General features: G+C 40.6%; 1 protein-coding gene across 18 annotated transcripts in view; it reads left to right on the forward strand.

Annotated features, from left to right (window-relative positions):
• Positions 1-13318, forward strand: part of DOCK10 (dedicator of cytokinesis 10) — a 153080-nt gene that overhangs the window by 85209 nt on the left and 54553 nt on the right. For all 18 annotated transcript variants that reach the window (XM_035335209.1, XM_035335211.1, XM_035335218.1 and 15 more), the window contains exons 11-16: positions 68-223; positions 1765-1986; positions 2673-2795; positions 3490-3572; positions 8619-8741; positions 12046-12125. In XM_035335209.1, the coding sequence (XP_035191100.1) occupies positions 68-223; positions 1765-1986; positions 2673-2795; positions 3490-3572; positions 8619-8741; positions 12046-12125 (787 nt within the window). The remainder of the gene's footprint in view (positions 1-67; positions 224-1764; positions 1987-2672; positions 2796-3489; positions 3573-8618; positions 8742-12045; positions 12126-13318) is intronic.

Here is a 13318-nt window from a genome sequence, read left to right on the forward strand (position 1 = left end):
AAAAGTTTACGTAGTTTTGGATTATCATGCTTTTTCCATATATAACTAATCACCCAACTTATTTCAGTTGTTGAATCCTCAGAAAAAGGAGTTTCCAGGGACCAACTCAGCAATCAAGCCATTTGAAGAAAAACCTGCAAAGAGGATCCTGATAACTTGCAAGTCCCTCAGTTTGAATCTCCAGGCCTGTGTTACTGAAAATGAAAATGACCCTTCAACCAATGTAAGCTTTCCTCGTTTTTTCCTCCTCCTCCCTCCCCATCCCCACCACCACTCCAGAAAAGACTTCCTGTGCACATATTTCTTCTGGTAAAAGGAGGCAAAAAGAAAACTGTAATAAGCTCACGTTACTGTATTCACTCCTCCCCCTCTGCCCATCTCTTTGAAATGAACGGTGAAGCTGAGGGAAGCGTACAGTAAGCATTTTGAAGCTGATTTAGATTGCAGACTTTTAGCTACAGTTGAATGTGGAATTAAAAATGTTCAGACCCTTGACAATCCTTAACAAATGCTATAAGAACAAGTTTAAGCTGCCAATACTGTAAGGAGGCAACCGAATATCAGTTGCTGGTAGATTGTGCGTTTTTTTGTTGTCGTTGCTCTTCAGAGAGACTGGGGACTAGTCAGATGAAATTACTGATGAGAAGGCAAAACAGAAAGGACTGGATGCTTCATCTGATAAAAAAGACCAGCAAAAAAGCGGACAAAACAGATTTTTTTTTCTTATTTTTAATTTAAGAAAAAAGGGCAGGGAAAAGCAAGTTGTAGCTGTCAATCCATAGCTTTTAGTTAGTTCTCCCTTAAAGCAGGAAAGTTCTGAGAAATTAGTGTTCTGGCAACTCAGCTTTCATGCATTACATATGAAGCATTGATTTTTATTTTTATTTTTTTATTTACTTATTTTCATTTGCAGTGAGTGCATATTCAGCATGATGTAATCAATACTTTTTTGGCAGACTGGAATAGCTGTTTAAATGAAGTCATGATAACTGTACTAAGGGCATGCAATAATTCATTACAGAGTCTGCAAAAGCAGAGAATATTGTACCTGCTGATGCATTGTTCATTATCTCCAGAATTTTAAGATTCTGATTTACAGACTGCTCATAAATTGTCATCGTGAGTTGGTTGTTCTTATCCTGACTGATGTGTTTCATCAGAACTATGAAGGCTCTGTAGAGGTTATTTGCAGTCATAGGATTTAATTCCCTGTTACTATGGGATAGAACAAGTGGGTACTGTCAGAAGAGCATTTGAATGCTCTTGGGTTCCTAGTAAAATGGAACATGTGTTTCCCACTGAATAATACACCCACGCGTTTGTGTTTCTACCAGTAAACATTTTTCATCTCCTTACATTTGTCATCGTTTTTGTGTCACATTTCTTATGATCCACGGAAAGCCCACCCTCACTATCCCTTCATTTAGAATGATTGCGAATCTACATTAAAATAATTCTATGAAGTTTCTCTGGGTTCCCTTCCTTACTGTAGCTGTTATCTGTGGCAGATACATTTGTGTTCTTTTTCTGCAAGTTTCTGTGTTAGCTGCCATTCATTCTGGCTCAGTGTCAACACACTACCTTTAAAAGCCCTTGGAAGTTGGAATAATTGTTGCCAGAGGGCAGAGGGGTTTCAATTAATCTCATAATTGATAAACAATCTTTGTTTGCTTTTTTTTTTTCTAGCTGCGTGGGCCTAATAAAAGATGGAATTTACCCTCTCCCTCTCAGTTCTATGTTTTATTTCTGGTGTTTTTTTTCCAGGTTGAGCCTTTCTTTGTGAGTGTGGCACTGTATGATGTCAGGGATGGCAGGAAGATCTCTGCTGATTTTCATGTGGATTTGAACCACACTCTTGTTAGACAGATGATTTCAGGTTCTTCATTTTCATTAGAAAATGGCACTGTTGAAAATATAGATTCAAATGAGATGGAAGAACCAAAAGTCAAGGGGTTCCCAGAAGAATGGCTGAAGTATCCAAAACAGGTATTCCATATGTGATTTGCATGACTTAGTGACTCGCATCATAGTTCAGTAGTAGTATTCATTTTCATCAGAGAATTTCTCTACTAGGGGTGGTTTATTTTTTCATTTTTTTTTGTATATCAGTGGTGCTTGTATAACTACACAATATTTACAATCAAAACTCAAAATATTAGTGTCTGTTATTTAGAGAAAACACCCATGTTTCCTACATTCTTTGGGTTCTTTCTCTGACATCTCCTAAACCAGCCAAACAAAATTGTAACTTAGTCTTAACTAGCCTCTGTATTAATATGGAAGTACTGCCACATTCTTGCTGTTACTGTAAACCTCATCTCCCCATTCCCTTTACATTACATTTTTTCTTCCCAGTCATCCCCCTGAGGCGAGGCTGATTTAGACCAGTGTTTAAGTATTGTACCTGAGGAACAGTTAGGTTAGGTGATGCTAACATGTTTCTTGACTAGAGTCAGGATCTTTGCAAGATGCTTTGTGTGCACAAGCTTACTACAGTACTAACATGAGAATTTTAGTTTCCATCTGGCTGTCTTGGAAGCGTAGAGAGATATTCTTTGTAATATTTTTCTTAATTTGTTTAGATGGCATTTCCATCAGCAAAGAGCACTGGTAGTATTTAATTTCTCCAGTATCACTATGTACCTTTTAACTGCTCTCTTTTCTATTCATAGGCTCTTTTCTCCATAAGTAATCCTCACTCTGAGATTGTATTAGTAGCAAAAATAGAGAAGGTGCTCACAGGAAACATTGCCAGCAGTGCTGAACCTTACATTAAGAATCCTGATTCTTTTAAGGTAATGTTGCAGGAACATGCGTTCCTTTTTTGTCAGCCTATTGGAAGTTGAAGACATTACAAATTCTGCTTGTAAATCTCACCAGTTTGTGGCTGCTGAACAGGGCACACTCACATGAGGCCCACCCCTAAGAAAGTAAATGTCCAAACTTCATTAACTTTCGTAAGATAAAATCCTTATGTGCAGTAACCAATACAATATGATAGATGTTCTCACCCACTTACACAGAATGAAAAAAATACCATTTTGACTGCAGCATATAAATCAATTCCTGGTGCATTCTTTGCAAATTATGTCCCAGCAAAGTGAAATTCTGTTTCAGTAATCTTCTAGAAATTATAAACTAGTGCTTTTTGTATACTAGCGTAACTGGGGTAGGCACCTATCTTTGTTTCTCTGAGAACAGGCAATGCATTTGCACTGGATATATTACAGCAAGCTGGAATAATAATTGTAATTAATATAGTTCTGACTGAAGGGATGCTGAAGGGGTTTAATTTGTTAGCAGTTCTGTGATGCCTTTCCTGTCTATCCCAGAACTTTCTGTCATGGGCAGTATCAAGCTGAATTATTTTAGGGCCAATACAGCCTCTTCAGCAGAGTGGTACTTGGACATACTCTGTGCTGCATTGTAGATATTACTATAGATATTACTAGGTAAAATAGTTAATATTTTCTTCTTTTTTTTTTTTAGTGTGCACAGAAGGTGTTAAAATCCAATAAACAGTTCTGCAGCAAGCTGGGGAAATACCGCATGCCATTTGCTTGGTCGGTGAGGTATGTATGAATTCTTCTTATAATCTGTAGAAGTATCTTTCAGCTTATTCTGCTCTTGGTTGGACATTTTTCCTTTATTTCTTTTCCACTTCTTCTGCCTCAAGCTAAGTACAGCTTTCTGTGTGGTGCAGGACCCCAGAAGATTCTGCAGCTTCATTATTCCATCACCCTATTTTTCACACAGATGAATGTTGGTTATTTTCTCATTAAATGTTACTGTGGTGGAATCTTTTCTATAGATAAGTAGTAAAGTTACCAGAAAGTAGCAGAGGTGATTTACAGAATAACAATTTATCACGAGCTGCACCAGTGATTTGGTGCTAAAAATTACCAAAAAAGATTTCAAAATCAGAGTTTTCACAATAATTTCCTACAAAGATAATTACTGTCTGAGACAACAAAGTAATGACCACCTAAAATACAGATGCGCAAGTCAGAAGCTCTGTTCTGGTAACGATGCCTGCTGTATTTCAGGAAAATCTAACCAAAAATCTGGAGGGTAATGGTGCCCCCAAAACAGCACCCTGCTGGAGTTACTGAGAATGTGTTAGGTCCTCTTGCATTTTTAGTGGCTACTAGGTGATAGAAATCTGATACTTTTTTGTTTGGAAGGTCAGTGGGTTTTATTGCTGGTCACTGCAGTGGCAGTATTTGATTTTCGTTCTCCCTCTGTTCTCGTGAATAATTTGTTTCCTTTCCCATGGGTCACTGTATCGTTTGTTCAATGCCACTTGCTGGTCTCATCCTCAATTTTTTTCATGTGCTTCTTGGTCATCTTCTACCAAGTCAACTCCCCAAACCACATATGGCTTTCTTCCTTTCATTATCCCTTTAGATTTGCATGTATTTTTTTTCCCTTTCCTCCTCTCTGACTTTTCCATCTCAGTCTTCTGTCATTGCCTCAGCTTGCTGCAGCCCCGTGGTAAGGGATCTCTGTCTGAGCCCTTCTGTGTGTCCCTGTGACAGCTCTCTTTTCTTTCTGTCACGCACAGAGTAAGAAACATGTTATATCCTCTATAAAAAGGAAAGCTGTCCATCACCAAGTGAAAGCATTCCCCCCTCTTCTGTGGTGTCTGTCCTGACAGTGGCAGGCCTGGTGGAGAGCTACCTGAAACGGTAGGAGGGAAGAAGGAAAAGAGCGTTAGGTGAAAATGTTGTGCTGCGGCATCGCCCACGCCCATTAGGGAGAGCTGTGTTCTTCTGGTGTGGAAGCATGGAGCACCAGAAGTGCTTGGTCTGCCCCTCAACATGTAGGTGAAAGCTTATGTTTTTAGAACATGATGCCTAGATGGCAGAGGAGGTGGCACGCACCAAGGTATGGCTGTTTGAAGAGTCATTTATTTTTATTGACAGAAATTTATGTCAATATCCAGTAGGAACAGGAAAAGTACGTGCCTGCTGAGGAGAAAGGCAGATAATGTGTTTTGATCTGTCATAGCAAACTCGGGGATGTTCATTAATATTTACTGGTTCTGTGTAGCAAAATGACCGTTCAAAATGATATTGATGGGTGTCTCTTGGTTTGACAGGGCTACTTTTAGCATGTAATGGATGGTGTGACAGCAAGGGGCGTGGGCTGGGCATCAGACTGACCTGAGGCTTTGTTATTATCTCTCTCAGAAAATAAGACTGAAAATACCTTTACATCATATGTTTGTCTAACCAATATTTCAGGCTGTGATTTCCCAAGTATAGATGGGAATACATGCTTGTGGTGCTAGCACACGCACAGCGAGTTCAACATTTTGCAGACTTAGTGTGTGTGCATTAGGCAGGTGGCCTGCATGCGAGCAGAGGATGTACCTGGGACTTGTGGACATCCCTCAGCGCCAGCAGGCAGTATTTCTGATGGCATCCTATCAGTGCTTCACTGCCCTTAACATTAAAAAGCTTTCCTTCCCTCTGTAGAATTAACCACAGAAAATATACTCAGGTGATTAATCATCTCATGGTGGTGTGATAACATAATTTAAAAACCATTGTCCACCAAGTCTGTGAATTTGTTGGTATCAGTGGAATTGCACAAGGAACTTACTTAGTTCATTGGGTCAAATGCAGCCATCACTTATATCTGTTTATGTATTAACATTACTCAGGACTCTCTTTGGTAAAAGCAAAGTATAATTTGGCCCTATAAAATCTATTTCTATTTTCATAGCTTGAAAATAGAAATTTCCACAGGAGGCTATCATACTACAGGGAAAAAATGGTTTGGCTATGATAAATAGCAAAGCCGTGGGTTTGGAAATGTGTTTTCCAGTTAGTTCATTTTGGCATTAGCCACAATCCTGTTTTGCTGTGGAAATTTTCCCCCTTAAAGCAATAGCAGATGGTCAGAATGTGATTTTTACGTATATGTTTAGCGAGCCAAAATCTGACAGTTGAGTATTGTGCATGTGACTGACAATCTTAATTATCTGTTGTGGCATTCAGTTTGTTAGCATCGTTCAGAAGGATGACTCAGGGTTCCTCCCTGATTTCTTGCTGGTGTGCTCTGGTGTCTGTATGCTCTCAGGTATAATTACATTATATGTCAGAATTACAGGGTGTCAAATTCGTCTTCCCTTCTCATATTCCTGCCAGAACTGCCAAAGTTTGCAAATACGCGCCTGATCTACATATTGTAGACGTGGGGAAGCTTCACTCACAGAGATTAGTTTTTACACTCTGCTTTTCCTTCCAACCTTCCCCACCCTCGTAAACGTGTTTTAGAGCCTAGCATTTGGATCCGTCAACAGCGTACGCAGCTGCTGGTTAGGTTCTCAGCTGGCGCAGGCTGGCATCGCTCAAGTTAGTGAGGCTGCGCTCATTTACAGTAACTGCAAACCTCACACTGCTTCCCTAACCCTGAGGGCGAGCAATTTTTCCACAGGTTGTTAGCTACTACTAAAAATATGTTTCGGTGTTAAATGATGAGCGTTGTGTAGGTTTTCTGCATTTAAAGAACTGTTGTAATTGTGGACTACTGGCTAACAATATCCGAACAGTAGAATCATAGAAACATTTAAAATACTGAAGAAGTATCTAATTTTCTTTAATGAAATCTGTTAATTATTTTTCCTCTGAATTAATATCTTTCAAATTTCTTCAGGATCTTAATTCTGTGAATTTTTTCTTATTGAAGTCCACCTAATAAATAAATAAATAGCAGGCAGTAAGGAATCATTAATACATTAAATAAGTATTGGACTTCTGGACTGTTGAAGTGTTTTATTACATTTCCTTTTTTTTCTTGTCAGTTGTCACCCTACAATGCCTTCAGTGTGTGCGCTGTGAGAAGGAGCTCTCTTGCTCCACCAGTGCCCAGCAACCTGAAAGGATCTAGTGAAACATGGCAGTGCAGTTACTTAACTGCAGGTGTAAAACATAGAATACTTGCTGCTCTGGCAATTCTTCAGCTTCAGTGAGGCCAGGAGCATGGAGATACTGTATAGTTTTGCTAGCAGGAAGCAATCTAACTCTTCCCTGTATGCACAAAGCATACCCATTTGTAAGAGTTAGCTTCTTTTCTGTGGATGTCTAAATTGCGCCTGACCCAGTTCTTTTGGCACTGTGAACTTCCCCAGCCCTGTTTTGGTAAGTGCCTCCATACCTGATGTGCTGAGCAGCAGTTAGCCTGGACTGGGTTTAGTTCATGGGATCCGTGCAGAGGCTGGGTTTGCTCAGCAATCCCCATGCAGAGCCCAGTGGCACAGCCAAAATCGCTTACTGAATGGTTTAGTCCTCTCTGTTTGGAGAGGAAGGAAGCAATGCTAAGCCCCAAAAGTGTGATAATGTCAAAAATGCTGTAATAATTACTAAGTCTTGTCTTTTTTATTTTTTCCAATGGCAGTTTAATAGGGTTTGTGAAATAAGTGGTGGCTGCCAGAAATTGGGTCCATTTTCTCCCTAATAACTTAAGATTTTTGTCAGTGCATGTTGGTGTGGGCCTTATTCCCTGTAATTCTTGGAGGCATAGTCTGATAGAAGAGGGCTGATTATTCTCTAGTTACACAGAAATGAAATAATAGTGTTTCTCTCAGTTAATTAATTTAAGACACGGTGCATTTATACTCATCCTTGGGATCCTCTTCCAAAAGTTTGCTCCATTATTTTGCATCTGGCAACAATTTGTGCTGGCATCAATTCCTCTTCTCGTTGGCAGTGGAACAGAGAAGTAAATTGAAGAAGAAAGATTGGCCAAATGATTCATAGAACTGCACTTAGCATCAAGAACATTTCACTTCTGTTAAGCAATGTTTTTGCATACAACAGTTGAATCCAAGGTTCATTAATTTGGATAGCTGTTACATTATCCAGTCCAGCCAGTGTGCATGTGACCCTTGGGACTATACAAAGGGCACTGGAATGTCTTAATTAAATCCTGCAAGTGTCAATGAGCAGGGATGGAAATATCTGAGCATGTTTTTCTGTGTGCACAACAGCTGATACTTATTGTTCCCAGATATAAACGGGTATCCTTTTTTTCCATCTCATTTGGCACTTTGTAGCTGGTTCACCAAAAATGTAGTCGATGCTCCACAATCTAGCTTCATGAAGGAAAGTTAAGCTGCAGTGAGTTAGTATCATGCTTCTGGAGGACACAGAACAGAGTTAAAATGCATAGAAAAACTCACTAGAGGTCTCTACACTGGTTCTGCAAAAGCATACACTTATTTACATGATGAGATCTAATGGTTGGGATTTGATGTCTTGCTGGAATTTCTGTTACTTAAAATTATCAGTAGGGGGTGGAGTAAAGAGTGGGTTCTAGTTAGGTTGGTATACTTGAGCTTCGTCAACTGAGAACTATAAAAAAAAGGGGGGGGAAAGAATGGGATGGGTGTCTTAAGTCTTTGCAGGACTGGGGCTGTGCATGCAAATAAGCTGAAACTTTCTGTGCATCTACAGATACACAGCTCAGAAGAGCTTTCTTGTGTGAAGCTCTGCAGGCAGCCGTGGAATTTGTGGAAGAGTTCAGGTCATATCGTTATTAAAACATTACATGACAATTTCAAATGTATATGGGTGATGTTTATAAATGTACTGTTTTTTCTTTCTTTATAGACCAGTGTTCAGAGATAATCAGGGAAATGTTGACAGAGACTCGCGATTCTCACCTTTATTCAGACAAGAAAGTAACAAGATTTCCATGGAAGACTTGATTAAGCTAATAGCAGAATACAGAAGGTAAGGAACGGATTTTAATTTGGTTTGAGAAGGTATAAAAGCCTTATAAAACTGCACAGAATAATTTTCACAGCTCTTTTCATTATTTAGCACAGTGTGCCAAAGTAGCCATATTAAATTAGTGTTTTTCACATTAGTCCAACATCTGCCAAAGACTGCTTAAGGTTAGAAATTCCAGGAAAACTGGAAAGTCATTTGGCATGTTAATAAATTTTATTGTAACCTAAAGATAGTGGTTCCTTAAATTAGCTTCCATCAGGGGAAATGCAGGTATTGTAGACAACAAGAGAACACTCTCTCTCTTAAAAAAAAAAAAAAAAAAGTGGCAAATGAAAAAGCATTCTTTGATGGTTTTTCTAACCCTTGTTTTTGTTTGTTTGAGTCTCCATGACAAACTGCAGAGTGAACACTGGAAGGAAAAAACTTCTCCAAATGCTTGACAGTATGTAAATTAGTGAATAGCTTTTTGGCTGAATGTTCTTTCATACAGGTGTAAATCAAATTAACTGATTTACAGGCGGGGCAGAAAGCTGGCCTGGCTGACCAGGGATCTTCTACTGGAGCTTAGGCCAAAAATGAAAGTGTACGGCTGCTGGAAGGAGGGTCAGACGATGTGAAAGGAATACAGTGATGCTGTTCGTGTTTGTAGGGAGAAAATTTGTATGGTGAAAGCCCAACTAGAGTTGAAGCTGGCCATGTCTGTGGCAGACAATAAAAAAGTTTTTTTTTAGATAGGTGAACAGAAAAAGGAAAACCAAAGAAAACACAGGTCCGCTACTTGATGGGAAGGTCCCCTCACAGACAATGACATAGGCAAAGCAGAGACTATTAATGCCTTCTTCGCCTCTGTCTTCAACACTGATGATGGGCTTTGGGACCCAGGGTGCCCTGAGCTGGAGGACCATGACAGTGGGAATGATAAACTCCCAACCGACACTGAACGTGTGCGGGATTTGCTGCTCCACCTGGATCCATACAAGTCCATGGGTCCAGATGGGATTCATCCCAGGGTGCTTAAAGGACTGGCTGACGTCATCGCGGGACCTCTCTCAATTATTTTTCAGTGATCTTGGGAATCTGGAGGGGTCCCAGTAGACTGGAAGCTGGCAAATGTTGTGCCAATTTTCAAGAAGGGCAAGAAAGAATACCCTAGCAATTACAGGCCTGTCAGTCTCACGTCAGTGCCTGGTAAAATTATGGAGAAGATGATCTTTGAAGCTATTGAAGTGCACCTGGGGGACAACGCAGTCGTTGGTCCCAGCCAACATGGGTTCACAAGGGGTAGTTCGTGCCTAACAAATTTGATTTCCTTTTATGATAAGATCACCCATCTAGTCGATCAAGGGAAACCAGCTGATGTGATCTTTTTGGACTTCAGCAAAGCTTTTGACGTGGTTTCCCATAGTATCCTACTGGACAAAATGTCCAGCATACAACTAAACAAAAACATCATCTGATGGGTGAGCAATTGGCTGACGGGCAGGGCTCAAAGGGTTGTGGTAAATGGGGCCACATCAGGCTGGCGGATGGTCACTAGTTGGGTTCTTAGTTGGGTCCCTCAAGGCCAATCCTCCTTTTAGGGCCAGTCCTCTTCAATGTTTTTATAAACAATTTGGATGTAGGACTAGGTGTTTTGAGCAAATTTGCTGACGACACCAAACTTGGAGGAGTTGTGGACTCAGACGAGGGTGGAAAGGCCTTGCAGAGAGATCTGGACAGATTGGAGAGCTGGGCGATCACCAACCGCATGAAGTTTAACAAAAGCTAGTGCTGGGTCCTGCACCTGGGTCAGGGCAACCCTGGCTGTACGTACAGACTGGGTGATGAGACACTGGAGTGCAGCCCCGCAGAGAGGGATCTGGGGGTCGTGGTTGACAGCAAGTTGAATATGAGCCAGCAGTGTGCCCTGGCAGCCAGGAGGGCCAACCGTATCCTGGGGTGCATCAAGCACGGCATTGCTAGTAGGTCAAGGGAAGTGATCATCCCGTTCTACTCTGCGCTGGTGCGGCCTCACCTCAAGCACTGTGTGCAGTTCTGGGCACCGCAGTACAAAAAGGATGTGAAACTGTTGGAGAGCGTCCAGAGGAGAGTGATGAAGATGGTGAAGGGCCTAGAGGGGAAGGCATATGAGGAGTGGCTGAGGTCACTGGGCCTGTTCAGCCTGGAGAAGAGGAGGCTGAAGGGAGACCTCATCGCGGTCTGCAACTTCCTTGCGAGGGGGAGTGGAGAGGCGGGTGACCTATTTATTCTCTGTAATCACCAGTGATAGCACCTGCAGGAACAGTGTCAAGCTGAGGCAGGGGAGGTTTAGGCTGGACATCAGGAAGAGGTTCTTCACTGGCAGGGCGGTCGCACACTGGAACAGGCTCCCCAGTGAAGCAGTCACTGCACCAAGCTTGTCTGAATTTCAGAAGCAATTGGACTGTGCACTAAGTCACATGGTCTAAACTTTTAGGTAGACCTGTGCAGTGCCAGGAGTTGGACTTGATGATCCTTATGGGTCCCTTCCAACTCGGGATATTCTGTGATTCTATGAACTCTAGAGCAGAGACTTTGTTTTTACCAGATGAGTGACATGAGAATTAAACCTTGAATTTCTTCCTGTGCCTTCTACACCAAATGCACTTAGAAATAAATTAATGTAATTATTTTTTTCCAATTCCATTTATATGAAATCAGATCATAAAAAGATTGAACAACTATTACGGGGATTGGATCAGTCCTTTAATCTCTTCTATTACTGTTACTAGTCAGTAAACTTCATGGACATTCTTGATATTGGAATAAGAGCTGCCACTGCTGGTTTTGTCTGTCTGAAACATCTCCTAGATAAAAGCAATTTAGTATCACAGTTCCGGCATGTCTCAAGTTGCTTGAGCACAAGGAGCGTGTCTTGGTCCCTTTTCAGCATGGCACTTGCGGAAGCCATGATGCTGAGTTCCTTTTGTCTCAGTGGTCACACAATTCCTTTTAAAGAACATTTGATTCAGACTGTAGAAAGAAAAAGTGGGTAAGTTAATTCTTGTAAGGTTCATCATTACTTCATCAGTTTCTTCCTCTTCTATAAGTGTGACATGGTCTCAAAGAGAAGGCATGAGAAAGAATGAGGCCAAGAAAGAAAAGACATTTCTTCCCTTATGTTGCATTTGTTTTGTGTCTAACTGCTAATAGTTGTGTGTTAAAGTGTTTAATAAGGATTTATGTCTTAAGTCAGGGTTTGGTTTTCATTTCAGCTTAATTTCTGTGTTGGGTCTTTTCTCCCCTCTTCTAATTTTCTAAAATGTTTTCATTTCTGTCGTTGCAGAGCAGAGAAGATTAGCAAAATACAGACCATACCCGGCAGTTTGGAGATCGCAGTTGATTGTGTTCCTTTGGAACATCCAAGTATGATTCCACTGTATAATTAATCATTATATTAAATAAGAAGTTGTCATAGGTTTTCTAATAGCCTGCTGTAATGAGACTGTTCAGGTAGAATTGTCTATCGTTGTGTAGAAAAATGTATACAGTTGTCTGGGAAGGGAACGTTCCTGATCTCTTTTTTTTGCATTAAATTGCACTATTCTTTTCCTCCTGCAACTGCCCAAACATACAATACAGAGCACAACATGTTGTCTCCACATGTGATGAAAGTGCTGGGACCACTTTTTGGTCTCTAAGGGATTAGGCCAAAGACCTGGCTGGGCTTCTGTAGTCAGAGGTTAAGAGCCTGGCAGTGTTGATTTTGGCTGTGATGCACATACCTTCTGTGAATCAACACGTGATTACCAGCAGGTTTCAAGAATGCAGGCCAGATGTAGGGCTTCATTCAGAGGCAATTCTGGCATCAATACAACACTAGTGTGGGTGCTCCTAATTGAATCCTTTTTTATTTTTTTCTTTCAAAAGCTACAATTCTGTGACCTGCAACTGCAAAAAGCTCAGGACTATCTGAGTTCCTCTGAATTAAGTTTAACAGTCACTTTTATCCTGATGTCGATACATGCGTAGGCCCTCTTGCTTAGCTCAGGAACAAGCAGAGCAACTGCTCAGCATCAAAATGGAGATGATTCAGGGATGTAGATAAAATATGTTCTGTGCCATTATATTAGTTTATGTTAAAATTTGTGATCGTCACATATTTTATACCATCTTCATATGGTATTAAATTTTAAAAATAGTTTCACTAACATTTCAAAAGATATTTTTATTTTTGGAATTTAAAGAAATTGTTAGAGTAGGCAAAATGCTCCAAAACAGCGTGGTCCTTTTATTGTTATGTGACTCGGTGCACTGTGGCCAAGCAAAGGTCTGGTTTAGAAGGTGTATGCTGCTAAGGTGCCCAGTACACGTGGAAAGTCAGTGAAAATTCCCTCAGTCTGAACAGTAACAGCTTACCGATTTCTTTGGCACCACAGGATTTTGTCTTACTCTGAGTCAGGCTGTAAAATAATTTTAAAACTGTAAGAGAAAAGTTACATGCTGTAGGACTTAATAAAACCTCTGTGAAAACTCTTCTTGATTTCAGTCAGCTCTGAAGAAAGCCCCTGTAACAGCAGCAAGCAGTTCTGTTGTAACACCTCCTTCCCACTGAAAAT

The sequence above is a fragment of the Oxyura jamaicensis genome, chromosome 9 (genome assembly GCF_011077185.1).
Source record: "Oxyura jamaicensis isolate SHBP4307 breed ruddy duck chromosome 9, BPBGC_Ojam_1.0, whole genome shotgun sequence".
In the NCBI taxonomy this organism is placed as follows: Eukaryota; Metazoa; Chordata; class Aves; order Anseriformes; family Anatidae; genus Oxyura; species Oxyura jamaicensis.